The sequence below is a fragment of the Meles meles genome, chromosome 16, assembly GCF_922984935.1.
Source record: "Meles meles chromosome 16, mMelMel3.1 paternal haplotype, whole genome shotgun sequence".
NCBI lineage: Eukaryota > Metazoa > Chordata > Mammalia > Carnivora > Mustelidae > Meles > Meles meles.
In genome coordinates this window covers 71,055,490-71,075,859 of record NC_060081.1, presented here as the reverse complement: position 1 = coordinate 71,075,859, position 20,370 = coordinate 71,055,490, and the positions used below count along the sequence as shown (strand labels likewise).

General features: G+C 42.1%; 1 protein-coding gene across 7 annotated transcripts in view; it reads left to right on the top strand.

Annotated features, from left to right (window-relative positions):
• STAU1 (staufen double-stranded RNA binding protein 1) overlaps positions 1-20,370 on the top strand; it is a 56,053-nt gene that overhangs the window by 15,759 nt on the left and 19,924 nt on the right. For 2 of the 7 annotated variants that reach the window (XM_045980952.1, XM_045980954.1), the window contains exons 3-7: positions 1,882-2,170; positions 3,955-4,079; positions 7,081-7,237; positions 9,171-9,309; positions 10,952-11,138. In XM_045980952.1, the coding sequence (XP_045836908.1) occupies positions 1,966-2,170; positions 3,955-4,079; positions 7,081-7,237; positions 9,171-9,309; positions 10,952-11,138 (813 nt within the window). In that variant the 5' untranslated portion in view covers positions 1,882-1,965. Of the gene's footprint in view, positions 1-1,881; positions 2,171-3,954; positions 4,080-7,080; positions 7,238-9,170; positions 9,310-10,951; positions 11,139-20,370 lie in introns of those variants that run through there. The other 5 variants (XM_045980955.1, XM_045980956.1, XM_045980958.1 and 2 more) reach the window with 3 other exon arrangements.

The following is a 20,370-nucleotide window of genomic DNA, read 5'->3' as shown; positions in this document are numbered from 1 at the left end:
AGTACAGGAGGTGTGGGGGCCATTGAGAGAGAAATATTTTTGTTTTGGCAGCTGAAGGACGTCAAAACAATGAAACGAGGTCCTAGCTGATTTCTGGGTGGTTCTGGAGTTGTTTCCTGATGTTGGCAACTTGTCCACCAGGGCAGTTATCTAGTCTTCAGTGGATCTCCTCTGTTCCTTTGTGTTGACTCCAAAAGTAAACCAGAAACAACTGCGGTGTGGGGGATTTTGGTGAATAAGGCGATGCTCTGTCTCTCTAGCCAAAGTCATGTTTGAGCTGAGGTGTTTCGGTTGTTGTTGTTTTTAGTTTTGCAGTTCTTTTTGCTCTCAGCAAGAGAAAATGTGCCAGAACTTCTCAAGCAGCTGAATTGCTCTGGTTGTTCATCTCTTTCTAAAGGTCCAGCTTTAATTAAAAATTATTCCGAGGGTGCCTGGGTGGCTCAGTGGGTTAAAGCCTCTGCCTTTGGCTCGAGTCATGATCCCAGGGTCCTGGGATCGAGCCCCGCATTGGGCTCTCTGCTTAGCAGGGAGCCTGCCCCCCCCCCCGCCCCCTGCCTGCCTCTCTGCCTACTTGTGATCTCTCTCTGTCAAATAAATAAATAAAATCTTAAAAAAAAATTATTTCGAGACTTTTTCAAAAATTAAGTAACAATTACTCTGTCAAAGAACTTTTTTCTTTTAGGATTTTATTTATTTATTTGACAGGGAGAGACACAGTGAGAGAGAGAACACAAGCGGGGGATTGGGAGAGGAAGAAGCAGGCTGCCCGCTGAACAGGGAGTCCAATGTGGGGTTCGATCCCAGGACCCTGGGATCATGACCTGAGCGAAGGCAGGTGCTTAACGCCTGAGCCACCCAGGGGCCCCTATCACAGAACTTCTGATTTGTTTGCTGGTTTCTGTTTTGGTTATCTTTCTCTACTCTTTATTGGTTATTTGGGGGTACTCTTGACTTGCTTAAACATTTTCAGCTTTTTGAAGGATAACCCTGAACATAAGCAGAATTGTCCTTATTTTTGACTTATGAAGAAATTTAAGTGTATTTAGAAATAATGCCTTTGGAACTTAGAAGATGAAGTAAACCGTCTCCTCTGCTCCCCGGGTTCCACTCCCCAGCCGCACCAGTGAAATTACCAGTCAAATCTGTTCCTCTCTTCTTCATCTTCTCCACTTTTGCTTTTAATCATAAAAACACTATAGAATGTTCTTTACTATTCAAATAATTTCTCAGGATTCCGCATGTTGATGTAGATGCAAATTTTGTTTGGGGCGTGTAACTAATAAGAGCCTCAACAAACCTCATAGGGAAAAGATCTTTTACTGTCATAGGAAAAAGAAACAACAAAAGTGAGAAATTTCTGTCTTTCTTCAGTCAGCCCAAAAGAAAACTGTAAGGGTGCCAGTCTGAGCACATGGCCCTTTGGTGGAAGCAGTGGTGACATTCACCCATTAATGGTCTCAGGAACCCAGTAACGCTTTCAGCTTCTGATACTTTCGAGGCCAGCAATCTTTACTGTATCCCATGTGGTATGGAAAGCCTCTTCCTATTTTTTTAATTGGCCATTTTGAACATAGGCTGTAGTTTGTAATTCTTAATATTCAACCATGAATATCATTAAACTCTACTGATGCTCTTTTTAAAATAAATAATGCAGAACAGATGGGTATTGCAAGTCATTTAAAAGCAGTATCAGAAAATCACAAGGCCAGGGACCTCACTGTATACCAAGAGGAAACCCACCTTTAATACATCAGCGGAGCTATAAGCTCAATGGGACTATTTTCATTCTTGAGTAGGTGACGCCAGTTTTGACTAAATATTGGCAATTACATATCTCCTCTATAATTTACCTTTTTATTTTCTTTCCCTTACAACTTTTAGGTAGAACTTTAGACTTCATAGCACTGAATTAACCTGCACTGAAAGCTGTTTACCTGCAGTTGTTCACTTTTGTTGAAAGTGACCATGTCTCAAGTTCAAGTGCAAGTTCAGAACCCATCTGCTGCTCTCTCAGGGAGCCAAATACTGAACAAGAACCAGTCTCTTCTCTCCCAGCCTTTGATGAGTATTCCTTCTACTGCTAGCTCTCTGCCCTCTGAAAATGCAGGTAGACCTATTCAAAACTCTGCTTTACCCTCTGCATCTCTTACACCCACCAGTGCAGCTGCAGGTAAGCGTATGAATCCACGTGTCTTCTTTTTCAAATGTTTTCTTACCCTGTTTTTTGATCTGATAAGTAGATTGGAGATGTAGGGAGCTCTCACATTACCTTCATGAAGCAGAAGAAAATATTTACATCCATGCTTCTTTATTCCAGATGTAAAACAGTCGGTTGTATACTGGTTTGTCAGAGGCCTGAGTTGACAGATCATTTCAAAGTGTTAAGAAAGGGAATTGAAAACTGAACTATAAAACCTAGCTTATTATAAAGTGGTGGCCCGCAGAAAGGATTGAACAGTAAATACCACTTCGGATTTGTATTATTGTATGGAAAAATTCTGCTTTTTAAATTATTTCCCAGAACTGACAAAGAATTCTTGTATGTGTAACCCTTGTTTTAAATGTCTGTAAGATTATATCCCAAGCAAGGGAACAGCTATATTTACCGGAAAGCAAGAGAGTGCATTGGCATTTGTTAATTTTTATTTTGAACAAGTAAGTTTAAGTTGTGATTTCAGAGGTAGTTCAGAAATCACAGTGAAGAACAAGTAGAAATTGAACAAAGCACAAATTTTTGAAGAGGAAATAAGTTCAGAAGCATTTAAATCTGACTGTTAGGAAAATAAAGATGAACTAAATGTGCTCATTGATGGGGCGTGTGGCTGGCTCAGTCTGAAGAACATGCGACCCTTGATCTCAGGGTTGTAAGTTCGAGCCCCACATTGGGTGCAGAGATTAGTTTAGAAAAAAAAAAGTTTATAAATAAATGTGCTCGTTGATGAGAAAAGACTTGAAACACCTGAAAAATAAATAATCCTGAAAACATTATTCAGCTTCCCAACCCTTCCCCAAAGTGGCAAAACCGATTAAATGGGGTGCCAGCATGGGTGTCTCCATAGCAGAGTCACCTTCTAACAAATTCTTTTAGCCCCTTGTGCCTGACAATTTCCCTTGCAGTTCCTCCTCCATTTCTCATTTCCTTTACTTTATAAATCTGTTCTTAGAGTGCTGGCTCTCCCCCTCTCAGCTGCATGGCATCTCTCACCCTACCTCTAGGCTTCCTTGGACTGGCTCACCAGAGAGCCATCTTGACTTGTCATAATACCCAACAGGTTCAGTTTTCCCCAAATTTGCTGTAGGAGACCATCTTCAAAGGAAATGTCACAGACTGTTTCAGTCCTCTGGGATTTATTGCGTTTTCTTCTAACGTGTTCTCATATCCACATCCTACTCACTTTGTAAAAACTCCTGCCTGTCAAGGCCATTTTATTTAACTTGTGTCATTCTCAGAAGTAGATAAAGTCTGAGGATGGCAGCCTCTGGAGGTAAGACTAGGGGATGCCCCAGGAACGAGAAGGTAGCCGTGCGGAACACGATGGCCGTTGTTTGAGAAATGGCATTGGCACGTTGAACTTTGTGTAATAACCGACAGGGTCCGGCTGACGGCTCTTGTGGTAACGAGTGGGTCTGGGCTCACAAGACCTCCGTGTTATTCCCGTGGTTGGTTATAACAACAGTGCTTCATCTGATTTCAAATCTTGCTTGCTGCCATGGTTCGGTTATCCCCCTGACCTTGGTTCTCTTTGGAAGACACCCTCTCCTGGGGTCTCTGGCTTGGGCCGGTTCAGAGCAGACCCCAGCTGTGCCTTCAGGCAGGCGGCCCGGCACAGTTTGCAGCTGAGCGTCGCTGCCGCTCTGCTTCCTTAGACCGTTGTGTTCGCTCTTCTGATCCCCGGGAGAGCAGCAGTACTGTACACTGCTAGTTGACTTTATTGCTCTGACGTTATTTTTCAGTTCCTTCTAGCATGGCACACCCCAAAGAGAAAACCCCCATGTGTCTTGTGAATGAGTTAGCCCGTTTCAACAAGATTCAGCCTGAGTATAAGCTTTTGCGTGAGCAAGGTCCAGCTCACTGTAAGGTAAATATTGTCCATACTGCTTGTGCATTTATAACCCTCCAGGAATGTTTTCTGTCTTTATGTTGCTCCAAGTGGTGCTGTGATTCAGAATACGTACTTTCCAACCACTGAGGCTGTCTTCCAGAGATGCAAAAGTATCGATTTTTGGCAAGTCACTTCTGTTCATCCTTGCAGAATGGGTCAAAGGAAAGACATGCTTCTTTTTGGGATGTATGGCTTTTAAAATTCCAGTTAGTGTGTGGTTGTGTTTAGGACTCTGAATAGAGACAATTCCCAAGCAACTGTGAATGATTTCCTGTGAATTTTCCAGGCTCTGGGCCTCCTGGCTATAGCCTGCCTCTGACTCCTTTCCTGCGTGCTTGCCTGTGTACCTCAGACTGGGCAGGGAGAAGGGGAACAGGAAATCTATTCTGTCACTTGTTAGCAATCCAGGTAAAAAGTTTGAAGATGAGGGTTAGAAATTAGTCTCAGAGGGAGTCCTTTGGGTTGTCTCCGATTTCACTTATCCTTGCCTTTCCCTATACCTTAGAGAATGGAAGACTGACTGTAATATAAATTTTTACTATTTTTTTATTCAGGACCTCAGTCTTTGAAGCTTGTTTGATATCTGTGCTAATGTAAATCTTGGAACTTAAATGTGTATATATCTGGCTTTATCTTTGCATCTGCAGTGTGAGAGAGGGTGTTGTATCAGAGAGAAGGAATTAGATCTCCTATTTCTGATCCTAGCTTTGCAATAAAGATAACATAATTAAGGATGAGTTATTGGTCTCTTTATACCTCATTTTTCTTGACATGCAAACCTCAAGCCTTGAATCAAGTTTCCCATTTCGTGTGACTAAAAGTAACATCAGCCACAGTCCTAAGTAGGCACCAAAGTGTGGTTAGGTGAGTCCCCTTTGGTGTGAGACAGATCTGGGTGTAAATCTCAGCTTCTTCTAGTCGTGTGACCTTGGGCAAGCTACTACTTTTTTGGGAACCTCAGTCTCCTCTTCTGTAAAATGGGATAATACCTACCCAAATAGGCCTACTGTGAGAATTAAATGAGAGACAGTATGTTAAAAGTGTGGAGCACGTGCCTGGCAGTGAGTGCTTCAGAAATGGTAGTCATTCTCGTTACGCATTTAAGAAACAGAAATTTCTACTCAGGTGAAGCTAGTTTTAACACTCTAAAGCATGATCGTATTTGAAATGTTTCTTTACTTTTGGAAGGCAATTAGTGATTTTCTGTAACTGTTCTGTTTGTGCTACAGGGTTTTTTTTGCAGACCTTAACTTTGGGATTCCCTTTATTAACTGTTTTTGGTATTTTTTGAAATGTGTACTTTTTCATTTAAACTTTAGTGGTACTGTAGGTAATTTGGCTGTGATTTCAGTCTGTAACTGGCCCCCCCTTTTTTAACCTTCAAGTTATTGAAAGAGGAAAAGTGACTCCCTCCTAGGTGACTGTTAGACTCTTTAAAAAAGTCAGTGGAGTGATATTGTTTTAATTCTATTAAAACCTAGATTGTGACCTCACTACCAACCCTCCACGTGGGAGGCAGCAGAGTGGCAACAGCGCGGATGGGGAAAGTGCTGGAGAAAGGCAATACTGTTGATAAAATTAATTCTTTGTTTTTTTAGCTTTTTCCCCTCAGTGTCTTTCCATGAAAGGGTCATGAACGGCCCCAGGGGATTGCTCAGCGCTGCGGGCACCTGCTCTTTGGCAGCTCGGGCTAGCCGCAGGTTTGAGTCCGTGCTCTCGGTGCTAAATGAGTAACCTTGTGAACTGCAGCATTAATTCAGGGGACCCCCTAAGGGTTCAGTGGGATGAGGATTTTTTTATTTTTCCCCTTTAGTGGAAGCTGTGTACTGAGGGAATCCTGAAGTTAAGACCTACAAGAAAAATCGGCTGGGAAGGCAAGTCGCACCCATCTCTTCAGGCACCCAATTTCAGTGATCTGGACATTTTCAGATGATGTGGATGTACTCACATCAGCGTTTCTTATGTAGATTATTTGTAGATACAGCAGGGTGCTAGCCAGTGATAAAGAAAAGCAGAAAAATAAAAGCTCCAGTTGGTTTTGCTAAATTCCACACTATTGAGTCTCAAACTTCACGTGTGTTGGAATGATGAGGGGAGTTTACAAAAGATACATTTGCTCCAGTCTCCCCTCTTACTCCTCAGTCAAAATCTCTGGGCATGTGTATTTTACCAAGGCTCCTGGATGAGCACCAAAGTTAGAGAACCACTGTGGTATGATGGGTCTCATATTTTTTGACCGAGTATTAATTCAGTTCTGATAGGATTAACATAACCTAATTTTAAGAATGGAGTATGTATTTATGCTTAAAAAGGAATAAAGAGACTTGCCATTGTCAGCATTTGCTGAGGACAGAATTTGCTGTGTCGGATGCCTCCTTGAGTTCAGAAACGTTTCTAGATCTTTGCTTGCTGTGGATCAGATTTTCTTCTGAAGGTGGAGGGAGTGTCTGAATAATAAAGTCTTAGGAAAGTAGAAGGCAGTGTTTAAGAGGCTGGGTGACATTCCCAAATTTATTCCAGTTTTTGTCCTTCTGGGATTGTGTTTTCACACAAGAAACCACAAACACATGAGAACATTAAAACAAATGTCTAAATTTATATGAGATACTACTATGTGTCTAAATCAAGTTTGCTATATTTCTTCTATGAGAAGTAGTTGGAAGACAGTTTCTATTTGGATGATTTCCAAATAATCGGTGTCTGGTATTTAATATGTAGGAAAACATTTCTTAATCTCTGTGCTTACCCCCCTTTTTAAAAGCATAGTTTTGTCATAGAATGCTATTCAATGCTGGTCAATGATATATATATATTTTGGTGTTATAAAAACAACAAAAAATGGGGATGAAGGGATAAATTGCCAAGATAACGATTAGGCCTTTTAAACCAAGGCCATAAGAAATGTTCAAGGTCCAAGTGACATACTGTAGTCAACATCAGGTATCATGAATTGAGAGCTCACAATTTTCATTTGTAGGTGTTTACAGTACAGCTAACACTTGGAGATCAGCACTGGGAAGCTGAAGGAACTAGTATTAAAAAAGCCCAGCACACAGCTGCTGCCAAAGCTTTGGAAGGAACAAAATTTCCTAAACCCATAGTCCGCCCTTTTCGTAGCGAAGGAAGGAATCCAGGTATTATGCGTGGGCCAAGACAGGTTCCTTTCAAAAGTGTGTTTAGAGGTACCCGTTCAGTATGTATATGAATTCTTTCTTAACTAACTTGTTGACTTTGAAAGCACAGTTTCTACACTACCAGTGGCAAACGCTTACCTTTTCAGAATCCTTAACCGTACTCGAAATCTAAAGCATTGGTTCCCAATCTCTGGTCCCGTGACTCCTGAGGATCTGGAGAGAAGGTCCTGAGAGGTAGGGGGTGTCACCAAACAATTTTCAAGGTTTCAGAAAAGCTTAGCGAAAATATCTTTTGTTCCTTGATAAGAGTTGTACAGATTGCCAAGCATGTAGGCCTTAGCTGGAATCCCTTCAACCCTGTGTGGAAATACCAATTATAAGACGTTGATCAGAAACCCTGATTGCCAGCTACATGTCTCCTGATCATTAAACAGAATGGGAAAATAAATATTTATTACTTAAATACTTTTAGTAGATAATATCTCTTCAAACAAGGGACCCAAGCTGGGAGAAGACTAATAGAGAAGAGCGTCTGGTAAATGCTTGGGAACCACTGACGTACCATGGTGGGTGGGGGTGGCTACCACCTGTCAGGCACACCAAGCCGTCCCAGTCCCTTTGTACACAGGAAGAAATCCGAGGGATCTTGGCCACACTTTTCTTGTTGCTTTTAATTTCTTCGTGGTGTTTCAGATTCGTTCTCTACTGCAGGTAAATTTTCTGGGTCTGAACTGCTCTCAAGATGATTTAGGTTACATTAAAATGCAACTGTATGAATCCTATAAAAAGTGAAATTCTTATGTTAGGAAGAGAGAAGCTGGTTACTTCTGTGACCCTCTGATTTTGTAAACCCAAAGATACCCTTATAGATTTGATTCGTGTACTAAATTTAGTTGAACCAGTTATAGTACAGAATCAAGTCATTTTTTATTTTCCTCTACATACATCCTAAAGAGGCATTTTAAAGTGGATTTTTGTATGCATTTAAGTTGAACTTTGCCATTGCTAGTGTTGTTCTGTGTTTGATGTGAAAGTGTTGTTTTCAAATGTGATTGTGCACTGACACTACTCTCCAGCCTGGTTTTCCTTTTATATGTGTTTTACGGTTTATGAACTGAGAGGAAAAAAAGTTAGAATATGAACAGTGTGCATTTTTACAGTTGATAATTCCGAGATAACTTTTACTTGCTCTTGTTTATATGGCAACAGAACTCATTTTCCTAACAAGTACTCTCACAGGTCAAATCCCAATGTAAATACCGAGATTGGAAATACCTGAATATTTTGCAATCCTCATCTGTCTTCTCCAGATACAATTTACTTGTCTCTTCCTCAGTGATTCCACATCTTTCCTTATAGCACACATCCTGTTGTGTAGTAGGTTTTGAGAGTGTTTGTGTTATTTGAATCCTCTGGGGCAAGAATTGTATCCCCTTAGCAGAGTGCTTTGCATCCAGTTAGTACTTAATAAGTGCATCATTCTGTGAAATAGTGTGCGTAAACCTACTTCTACGTGTAAGGCAATAACCCAGCAAGTCAGTACAGTCAGAGTTTTATTGGCTAAGGATTCCCAAACAGTAAAATGATCTGGACAGTCATAAGGGATTTTTTTAATCGTGGATTTTGATGTGCACTAGAACTGATTTCTAATAACCAGAATGAGTGGCTTTCACTGATACCATCTTGTGCTAGTTGTTGCCCTTCTGGTAGCCCTTACGGTGTATTTTGTGCTGTTGACTGTGTATTAATATCTAGAAATCACAGCAGGTTCTTGGATTTCCTGACCTGATGCCTAGCAGTGAAGTACTTAGATCTTTTCATGAAATGCATTATGAGTCCAGTTAGTAGAAAGCATGCTATTCTTTCTGATCTTAGTGACCGTCATTCTTGTGTCAGAAAACAGCCAGTTCTCTGTGTTGATTCTGTGTTGCAGAAAGCATAACCCCTACGGTAGAGCTAAATGCACTGTGCATGAGACTGGGAAAAAAACCCATGTACAAGCCTGTCGACCCGTACTCTCGGATGCAGTCCACCTACAACTACAACATGAGAGGAGGTGCTTATCCCCCAAGGTATGTATCTGTTTGTTTTAAATACAGGTGAAAATATAGCTCATATTTGACACAGAAGAATAAAGTCTGTAGATTGTGGAGCACATCATGATTTGGTCATCTGTAGGCTTGCCAGATGTTGAAGTCAGTCTTAATTGTGCTGGTACTTTTGGAAGTGTGTCTTGGTGCTCCTTTAACTCCTGTTACTAGGCGCGCCTGGGTGGCTCAGATGGTTAAGCCTCTGCCTTCAGCTCAGGTCATGATTCCCAGATCCTGGGATCGAGCCCCATGTCAGGCTCCCAGCTCAGCAGGGAATTTGCTTCTCCCCCTCCCTTATGCTCTATTTCTGTCTCTCTCTCTCGCAAATGAATAAATAAAATCCTTAAAAACAAAACTATCTCTAGCAAGGGCCTGAGCATATTCCTCACTAGCAGTGTGGCTATGACCTGAGAAAATTTGGTTAAAGATCACCTTTTTAAATGCTTTGTTAATTTGAGTATGATTCCTAACGCACTAAGATTCTTTGCACCCGTAGATTTTTTTTTTTTAAGACTTTATTTATTTATTTGACAGAGATCACAAGTAGGCAGAGAGGCAGGCAGAGAGAGAGGAGGAAGCAGGCTCCCTGCCGAGCAGAGAGTCTGATGCGGGGCTCGATCCCAGAACCCTGGGATCATGACCTGAGCGGAAGGCAGAGGCTTTAACCCACTGAGCCACCCAGGTGCCCCTGGTTTGTTTTTTGTTTTGTTTTGTTTTAAAGATTTTATTTATTTATTTGAGAGAGAGAGAACAGAAGAGGGGGATAGAGAAAGGGGGAGGAGAAGCAGACTTCCCACTGAGCAGGAAGCCTGATGCAGGGCCCAGTCCCAGGACGCCACGACTATGACCTGAGCCAAAGGCAGATGCCCAACCGACTGAGCCACCCAGGCACCCCTGAATTTGCTAATTATTGCTTATTGGGTACTTTTTGACTTTGAGCTTCTTTGCTTTGTAATAGCCTTGGAGTACAGGTGCAGTAAAATACTAATTGAAACCCTGAAAACATCACGTATTAAAAACCTCCTGTTGGTAGTCCAGACGTTAGTGGATAGACTGATGATCGGACTGGAAGTCTTCCTTTCCCTGCCTGACTTGGATGGAGGCAAAGCCATTTAAAAAGTACAAGCTCTGGAATGTGAGAAGCCAGGCTCTGCCAGGCTGTAGACTTGTTGGGGTCTCCAGAAATGAGGGCCCTTTCTAAAAAAAACAAAAAAGCAAGCTTTTGTTAAAAAATTCTCAGCCTTTTCTGGAGACAGGCAACTGTGACTCTCATATGAGAAAGAGCAAGTTGAGTTTTCTCCCTCGGGCAAAGCCCAATTCATTTTAGATTTTGTAAATTCGGTTTAGCATTACAAATTGAACTCATGTAATCTGTAAGCTAGTCCATTCTGTGGAACGTAAGGTTGTTGCCTAAATAGTATTTGCTCATCCTGTGTGCCAGTTCTAATCCAGTGTAAGCCTATGAAATCTCCGTGTGTACTGAGGAGTTGTCCTTAATGGCAAGGAAGCCTGATGTGATTTAGGACCCGTGATGAGGGCAAGACCCAGAATTTACCAGGGAGGAACATAAAGGTGACTTAATGATCTAAGGTTGTAACTCTGCTAACCCTCTTTTTACTTTCAGGTATTTCTACCCATTTCCAGTACCACCTTTACTTTATCAAGTTGAGCTTTCCGTGGGAGGACAGCAATTTAACGGGAAAGGCAAGACAAGGCAGGCCGCAAAACACGACGCGGCTGCAAAAGCCTTGCGGACCCTGCAGAGCGAGCCGCTGCCCGAGAGGCTGGAGGGAAGGCGGCTGGGCGAGCAGGTGCGTGCGGAGAGGCATCCTCTTGGGGGCTTTTTCTGAGAAAACGCATTGAGAGCTGTTCGTAATGTTGGCTGTTTGGTGGCGTACATGATTTTGTGCTCTGTAGCTTTCTGGCCTCCCTCACCTCCCCCTTAAGAAAATGTTTTAGCAAGAAAGATGCCTTTTTTCCTCCGTGGTATAGTTTTGAGTGAACATGGTAGAAAGATTGTGACTCAGTTGAATTGCGAAGCACATGCGTGGATGAATTCTTCGGTGCAGAAGATCGTGCTTGTCTGAATCGACTGCAGTTTACGATACCGGCTCAGAGAATTTTCTACAGCCAATTTTTGACCAGCTGCTCTGTTGCGTTGAAGTGCTAGTTACCTCTTGTTGCGTAACAAACCATTACAAAGCCGAGTGACTTAACACCTCTCGGCATTTATTTTGCTCACGTATATCTGCAGTTTAGGCAGGGCTCTGCACGTGAGATGGTCTCTGCTCCCCATAGCTTTGGCTAAGGTGGTTCCGCAGGCACCAGAACATCCGTTTTCAAGATGACTCCCTCACTCGGCTGGAAGTCGGTGCTGGCGTTGACTGGGAGCTCGGCAGGGGCTCTGGCCCGAGTACCTCTGTTCCTCTGTTAACCTGAGCAGAGGCTGCTTCCCCATCCTCATGGTATGGTGCTGGCTTCTACGAGCGAATATCCTGGAAGACAGGAAAGGAAGCAGCTTCCAGTTTCTTAAGGGCTAAGCCCAGAAATCCCCACAGCGTTGCTTCTGCTATATTCTACAGGTCAAGGAGGCACAGAGTCGAGATTCAAAAGGTGGAAATACAGAAACCTCCCTTTTTATTAATTAGATGAAATCCATACTACGTAAATTCAACAGTTTTTAACTGTTTTAAATGTACAGGTTCAGTTGCTTTTAGCACACTGACAATGTTAAGAACCCTACTTCTGGATGAGAAGAGTGTCAAAGAATTTGGGGGCCAGGTTTTTAAAATCTCTGTAACGCCATGTGACTGAATAGGAACATAGTCTTAGAAAGTCTGACTTTTTTTTTTTTCACAAATTTTAAAACAGATGATCTGTTTCCAGGGTCCACTGAGGACCAAGTAAAAGAAGGGACTGTAATTTAGAAGAGGGCAGTTTCATGGACTTAAAGGGACTGGCTTCTCACTGGTGAGGTTTGTCAGAGGCAGTAGGTAGTATAATCTGAGTCATTTTGGAGGCTTTGCATTTTTTGACTTCACTTTGGTGCTAATGTAATTGGAGTCAGATGGGGTAGTTATTTCTCAGTTTCTCGTAGCCAGCAGTTGTTAAACGATCGCTGAACACTGGTATGTGGGCTGTCTGCTTCGGAACCACTTGAGAAGTTAAAAAAAAAAAAATCCCTTGGTCCAACCCACATGATTCTAATAGGAGTCTGTCATTTGCTTTTTTTTTTTTTTTTTTTTTCCTTTTTAAATGTGCTCTTGGAGTAGCTCTAAAGCTCGATCCGGGTTTGGGAACCCCTGGTCCTAAGTATTCTCAGTGCTTCCCCCTCAGGTGGCCACCCCACTTTGAATCCTGCTTGGAAGTTCTCCCTGTATTGTTGAAAAGGGCAGGTACCCGTTGGGTGTCTCCAATCAGACCCCCTGGCCCTGGAGCAGCGTGGTCAGCTCCCGCCTGACGGAAGCTATCTTTAGGGGCACCTGGGTGCCTCAGTTGGTTAAGCATCTGCTTTCAGTTCAGGTTATGATCCCAGGATTCTGGAATCCAACCCATGCCCGGCTCCCTGCCCCACAAGGGGCCTGCTTCTCCCTCTCACTTTGCCTGCTGCGCCCCCTGCTTGTGCTCTCTCAAATAAATAAGATACTAGGGGCGCCTGGGTGGCTCAGTGGGTTAAGCCTCTGCCTTCGGCTCGGGTCATGATCTCAGGGTCCTGGGATCGAGTCCCGCATCCGGCTCTCTGCTCTGCAGGGAGCCTGCTTCCTCCTCTCTCTCTCTGCCTGCCTCTCTGCCTACTTGTGATCTCTGTCTGTCAAATAAATAAAATCTTAAAAAAAAAAAAAAAAAGATACTAAAAAAAAAAAAGGTATCTTCTTTAACTTGGTTTACTTACAGTTAATGCATGTGAACGATAAAAATTTTAAAATTCAACATTTTCATGGATGTCACTGCATATTTAAGTAAATACATGCATCTGTTTAACAGAAGTGGCGTGATATTGTATGGTAACCACTTTTTCATAGAACTGCTTATCTCGAATACATTGTCATGCCTGTTACTTATAATTCCTGGGAGGACTCAAACTCAGCTGGCATCCGAGCACTTTTTAATGGCTATAGAGTGTTAGAAAATAGGTAGTGAAGAACATTCGTAGTTAAATCTTTGTGCAAGTCTGAGACTGTTTTTTTTTTTTTTAATATTTTATTTATTTATGTGAGAGAGAGCATGAGCGACGAGAAGGACAGAGAGAGAAGCAGACTCCCTGTGGAGCTGGGAGCCCGATGCGGGACTCGATCCCGGCACTCCGGGATCATGACCTGAGCCGAAGGCAGTGGTCCCACCAACTGAGCCACCCAGGCGTCCCAAGTCTGAGACTGTTTTTATGAGCCATGGACCTGGAGTGGAAATGCATGGTAGTGTAGATGGCCACGTTCCCTACTAGAAAGATGGTATCATTTTAGACCTCTGCCAACAGGGTGTGAGCATCGTGTTTGCCCCTGGCCTGCCAGGGTTGGAAATTATAATTTTAAGTAAACTGTTCGTTTTGCTGTTGACTATTTGTAGGGTATGTGATTGTGTGGTGGATCAATTCATCTTCTCTAGAACATGGCTAATAAAGACAGCAGTTTCTGCCTGCAAGGCAGATACACTTAGGTCCCTTGATGATAGGCATCGTGCTAGGCTCTGAGGGAAAAAACCATAGCCGTGTCGCTTCCCTGGTGGGGTTTCATTGAATAGCTGACAAATGTTAACATTAGAATCATCAGGGTGCAGTGAGTGCGAGGGTGGGAAGTAGCAAGTATTATGAGAGTGTCAGATGCCTTACTTATTTATTATTTGAGAGAGAGAGAGCGCGCATGAGCTAGAGGAGCACAGAGAGAGGGAAATGGCGTTTCAAGTGGACTCTGTGCTGAATGTAGAGTCCAGTGTGGGGCTCGATCCTGTGACCCCGAGATCATGACCTCAGCTGAAACCAGGAGTCAGACACTTAACCGACTACACCACCCAGGCACCCCAGATGTCTCCTTTAAATTGGAGTGACGGTGATGCGTTCAGAGTTCTCTCTGGGGAAGCGGCACTGAAGCAGAGACCAGACAGAAGCAGAACGGCAGCAGCCTGTGTAAAGGTCCTGAGTTAGGAAGACGCTTTTGGGTTTTTGTTTGTTTTTAAATCTAAGGCTTACAGTAATAAGGAATGACTTAATTCAGTGTCGGAGCTGCTAGGAGCAAGATGGCTAATAGCTAGAGTAATAGCAGGAGCTAGCGTCGTGTCCGCAGGGTGTGGAAGATCTGTACACAGAGGCATGAAAGGAGGCCCGAGCTGTAAGGGGAGGAAGGGGATTAAGAACCTTAGAGCTGTAATTTCGTAGGTAGTGTGATCCTGTTTGTGTTTAAGTCAGTAGAAGTGCCTTCTGTGTGTATGTATGTATGTGTGCCTGTGTATGTGTCTGGTTGCACATAGTTTCTGTCTTGAAGGCTGCATCAAGCTTTATTATTATTATTTTTAAAGATTTTATTTATTTATTTGACAGAGAGAAATCATAAGAGAGGCAGGCAGAGAGAGAGGAAGGGAAGCAGGCTCTCCGCTGAGCAGAGAGCCTGATGTGGGACTCGATCCCAGGACCCTGAGATCATGACCTGAGCTGAAGGCAGCGGCTTAACCCACTGAGCCACCCAGGCGCCCCTGCATCAAGCTTTAAAAGTAGTTTCTCTTGGTGGTGGTGGTAGGAGATAGACTTAAAAAAAAAAAATTGTACTTTTTAAAAAAAAATAGTACTTGTGTAAAAATAAATACACATAGCTCTTCTGGTTTTGAGTCTTATGTTCACTTGGGCCAGGGACGTATTTAGGTGGGGCTTAAACTAAAATTGAAAATTGGAGACTTCGATTTTTATTGTTCTGCCAGGTCTGTTGGACCCAATTTTCATTTTTGAGCTTCTTTTTTCAGGCTCTAGAAGGAGTGATACTGTGTGACTTGTATTCTTTTCTGGAGATCTTACAAAGAACAAAGAGAGAAAACATACTTACTTTTTTAAGTAGAATAAAATCCATTCTGTCTTAAACACTGACCACGTAGGTCCTTTGGACACTTGTAAATCTTCACCTTAGGGAATCTTAAGTTTTCCTTTGTCTTGAGTGAGGCCTGCTGCTGTTTGTCCTCCTATGTGTCATTTTAGCACTCTTTGTCATCCATTCCTAAACATGCTGAGCAAGACTCAGATCCAAGGACATGGAGAGACGATGCCGTCCCGGGCTGGTTGCTGCAGCAGGGAAATACTCCTCGTTGCATCGCCGTTGCTGTGCCTGCTGCATTGCCCGCTGCGGCGCCTCCTTCCCAGAAGATGCAGAAGACCGGAGACCCCATCTTTTTCCTGTGCTCTTAGCTTTCCTTGAACTCAGGTGCTAAGGCAGAATTTTCCTTTGCCTCTAACGGCAAAAGGAAGAAAGATGACAGAGGAAGACCTTCCCGTTACTAGACACGTGAGGACACGCCCTGGACCCCGGCAGTGGCGGTGGTGGGATGGGGAGTTTAAGCGAATCTCGGACTGTGACTCTGCAGACGGCATCTTAGATAAGCTCTCCCAAACTGAAGGATCGGCGAGTGTGGACAGCCTATTTTTATGGTGTATGAAAAGGAAATGTGTATTCTCTTCTGCCATTCAATAGAAAGGACATTGTCACACATTATATTGTGACAAGAATCGGGAGCATCCTGTTTTGATTTTTTAAAAAGTATGTGTAACAGCATTCTTTCATTTTTATGATATTTGGCCACCAGAATTTATTTCTCTCCACTTACGGCCCACAAAATAAGTGGATAAATGCAAAAGGAGGTGTGTGTACAAAGGTCATTGGGAGAATATAGATGTTAAGACCATGAAAAAACTCATTAGATCCTTCTTTGGGGGTTTACAAATCTAAAAATGAAAGCATTTTGTAGTTAGGGAGCAAAGAAGATAGCTGCTCTGTCTTCGATACAGTTATGAGTCAGTTTCACAAGTAGTGTGTTCTGATGATACCACTACCAGAAGAGTCAGAAGTCATGATGAGCTAGAACTCACTGGGAATGGATTTGGAAAATGGCATTGCTGCAGGTGGGGTGTGCTCTAGGTTCAGACGCGCTGGGTGACATGAATGCCTTCCAGACTACAAACCTAGAATAGAAACTTGGATTTGCTATTTTAATTTCTTCTTCTTCTTCTTCTTCTTCTTTTTTTGTACATTTATTTATTTTACAGAGAGCAAATGGAGGTATAAGGTAGGGGGAGGGCAGAGAGAGAGAGAAAATCTCAAACAGACTCCCTGCCCAGTGCAATGCCCAATGTGGGCCTCTGTCCCTTGACCCTGAGATTATGACCTGAGCCAGATTCAAAAGTCTTGTGCCTAACTGACTGAGCCACCCAGGTGCCCTGCTCCACCCAGGTGCCCTGCTGTTTTAATTTCTTGTTAAAATCTCTAAGGAAAAGATTCTTATCCTTTTATTTTGTATGTTATTTGTAGAATGACTAAATACAGAAAAATAAAGTCTGTTGGAGCCAGATAGTAAATGGAGAGATGACTATTTTTTTCTGGCATACTGAGGGTTAAGCATGGTTCAGAGTGTTTTTTTCTTTTCTTAATGTTGCCTAGATTTTATTGCTGAACCATGCACTATGGAATTGATGTTAACAGTAATTCCCACTTCATGAAGGTAAGACTAAGGCTCCACTACACTTTTCCCATTTTACTGGGAATGGTATTTGTGGATTTGTTTTTGACTCATTTTGCTGCTTTCCCATTGCAACATGTTGTTCACTCCAGATAATATCAAAATTATGTAAAAAGAGCAACATAATCCCCCTTTCAAGTAAATGTATATCTTTGTTTCTTGTTTTGCATTTTTATTTTACTGGCCGCTTTGTCCCTATTGAAATCCCTTGAGAAACAATGGCTTAGAGCAGTGAATCTCCACTCTGTTGTAAAATCAGCTGGAGTCTTTAAAAAAAAAAAAAAAGGTAGTATAAATAGAATGAATCTTTAAGCCCTACCTGAAAAAAATGTAAGTTCTTTCATCTGGAGTAGGAATCTAGTGAGCATCTGTCTTTCTGGAGCTCCCAAGGGGTCCTGCTGCTGCTGCGGTTAAGAAACACTGGCTTACAGTTCAAGTTTGTGCAGTGGATTGTTGTTTTCCATCAGGCTTATGTGGAAGCTCAGGATATAAAATAGGAGAGTAGCATTTGATTAGTATAAACTTCCAAGTTTGAATTTTATAATATTTGGGAAGGTAATCATAGTGATAATGATATATGTGAATTTTCAGAACACAGAATCATACCATATATTGTTTTCAGCCTTTACAAAAACATGGCTGAGAGCAATATATTCCCATTTTAAAACCATGAGTAAGGGGCGCCTGGGTGGCTCAGTGGGTTAAGCCACTGCCTTCGGCTCAGGTCATGATCTCAGGGTCCTGGGATCGAGCCCCGCATCGGGCTCTCTGCTCAGCAGGAAGCTTGCTTCCTCCTCTCTCTCTCTGCCTGCCTCTCTGCCTACTTGTGATCTCTCTCTGTGTGTCAAATAAATAAATAAAATCTTAAAACCATGAGTAAGTCTGCCGTGGAAAGGAGAGTGAGAGGAGCTTCGTTGTTTTCCTTAAAAAAATTAAGATTTCATGGTAGTAGTTCTTAATGTTGGGACATTTGTTCAGTCCAGCACAATTGCCTGTTACATTATTTATCTTTTAACTTCTCTGAATGTTTGAAATAAGTCATAAATAAAAGCTAAAACTAATTGGGCTGGAAAAGTGAACAACAGATTTGAAAATCGGAGTACACACACGGTGGCTGAAGTCTTATTTTAGCCTCAGCACCCAGTTTATTTCCAACTTTTGTTCTGGTTTCATGAACAGTTACTCAGCATCCGAGTGCAACCTTTGTTTTAACAGCTTATCTGCTTAAAAACCTCAGAATATCCTTCGAGTAAACAGCTGTCCAAAACCTGAATTGTGCACAAAAATGACCTGACTTGTTAGCATAAGTTCATGTGTTGACAGTCTCTAGTGTGTTAATATTTGGTACGGGACATACTTTTTTTAGTTGCCTTTCAAAGATAAACTGAAAGGTTGCCATTATAACCATTCTTGCCGTGCACAGTTCTGCGGCATGAGTGGTGCGCAGCTGTCACTACTGCCCATTTCTAGACCTTTTCTTATCATCTCACGTTGAAGCTCTGTGCGCATTAAACAGTAACTTTCCCTCCATCCCCCGCACGCCGGAAAATCTGTTCTACTTCTGTCGCTGTGCGTTTGCCCATTCTAGATACCTAATGTAAGTGGATTTCATCTTTTGTTGTCGGACTTACTTCATTTCTCGTTTTCAAGGTCCATCCATGTTGTAGCATGTGTCAGCATTTCCTTTCTTTTTAAGGCTGAGTAATACTCCGTTGTGTGACCGTTCCACGTTTTGTGTATCCGTTCATCTGTGGTTGGATGTTTAGTTGTTTCACTTTTTGCTACTTGAATAATGCTGCTATAAACATAGGCGTCCCAGTACCTGTTTGTGTCCCTACTTTTAGTTCTTTTGAGTACGTATCTGCTCATGTAATTGCTGGATCATCCTGTAAATCTATGTTTAACTTTTTGAGGAACCACCACAGTTTTGCGCAGAGGCTGGGCCATTTTATAGTCCCACCAGGAATGCCCTGGGATCCCCACTGCTCCATCTGCTTGCTAACACTTGCTGTTTTCTGCGGCCATTCTTAAGGGGGGGGGTGCATAGTGGTGTCTCATTGTGGTTTTGACTTGCATTTCCCTAATGATGAATGATGCTGAGCTCATGTACTCATTTGCCTTCTTCATGTACTCATTTCTGCCTTCTTCAGAAATGTCTATTCAAGTCCTTTTCCAACATTTTCAAACTGGATTGTTTGTGTCGTTGAGTTGTTGGTATATTCTGGATATTAATTCTTCATCAGATCTGTGATTTGCACATACTTTCTCCTATCTGGGGGTCGTCTTTTCTTTCTTGAGAGTGTCTTTGATGCACAAAAGTGTTTGATTTTGATGCAATTCAGTTTATCGCCTTTTTCTTTTGTTGCCTGTGTTTTCTGTCTGCTACCCAAGAAGTCACTGCCACATCCAGCGTCATGAAGCTTTTTCCTGATATTTTCTTCTAAGAGTTTTATGATTTTAGTCCTTATGTTAGGCCTTCATCCATTTTGAGGTAACTTTTATATATGGTGTAAGGTGGTTTTTTTAAATTTTGTTTTTGTTGTTTGCATATGGAAATCCATTTTTCTAAGCACCATTTGTTGAAATACTAAAATACAGGGTGGTTTTTTTGTTTGCTTGTTTTAAGTTTAAAACTTGTTTAAAAAATAAATTTTAAACCAAACCTCCACAGAGCTCTGTCATCTTGCTTGAAGATATCTGGCTTTAAAGATGCTCTCATAAAAAGTCAGGCCCTCTTTCTGCTTATGATTTAAACAAGAATAACAGTATCTTTAAGTTAATAAAGACACCAGAAATGCTATACAAATAGTTCTGACCAGGCAGAGGGCGAAGTAGAACCCAACTGGAAAGAGAATAACGCCATCATGGCGGGAGAGATAAGTAGAGAGTGTCTGGGATGCATTCACTGGTATAGGATTATATTCTTGATTGCATTAATATTTTTAACTTAAGAGGCTTTCTTTTTTCATTATAGTGTGAAATAATTGATCCACTGAGGTGTAAGATCTATCTGATGAAGGTATAGAAATGCACAACCAATAAAATCCTGGATAGTCCTGCATTTTGCCTATTCTGCAGTTTTAGCCATGGTTCTTTCAGAAAGTTCTAGTTTTGGAAATAGAATTTTACAAATTCTTTGATAAAAGAATCACAATAATATGAAGAAAAATGCAGCTCTCTTGCCACGATTTGCAGGGAGGAAGGCATTGCTATTACTGAGCTCATCTGGATTCTCCTTTTCGCTGCCACCCTGGAGAGTGCAGTTAACAGCTTGCACCGAGGAGAGCTCCGCCCTCCCTCATCCCAGCCCCGGCTGGAGGACTGTAAATGAATCTT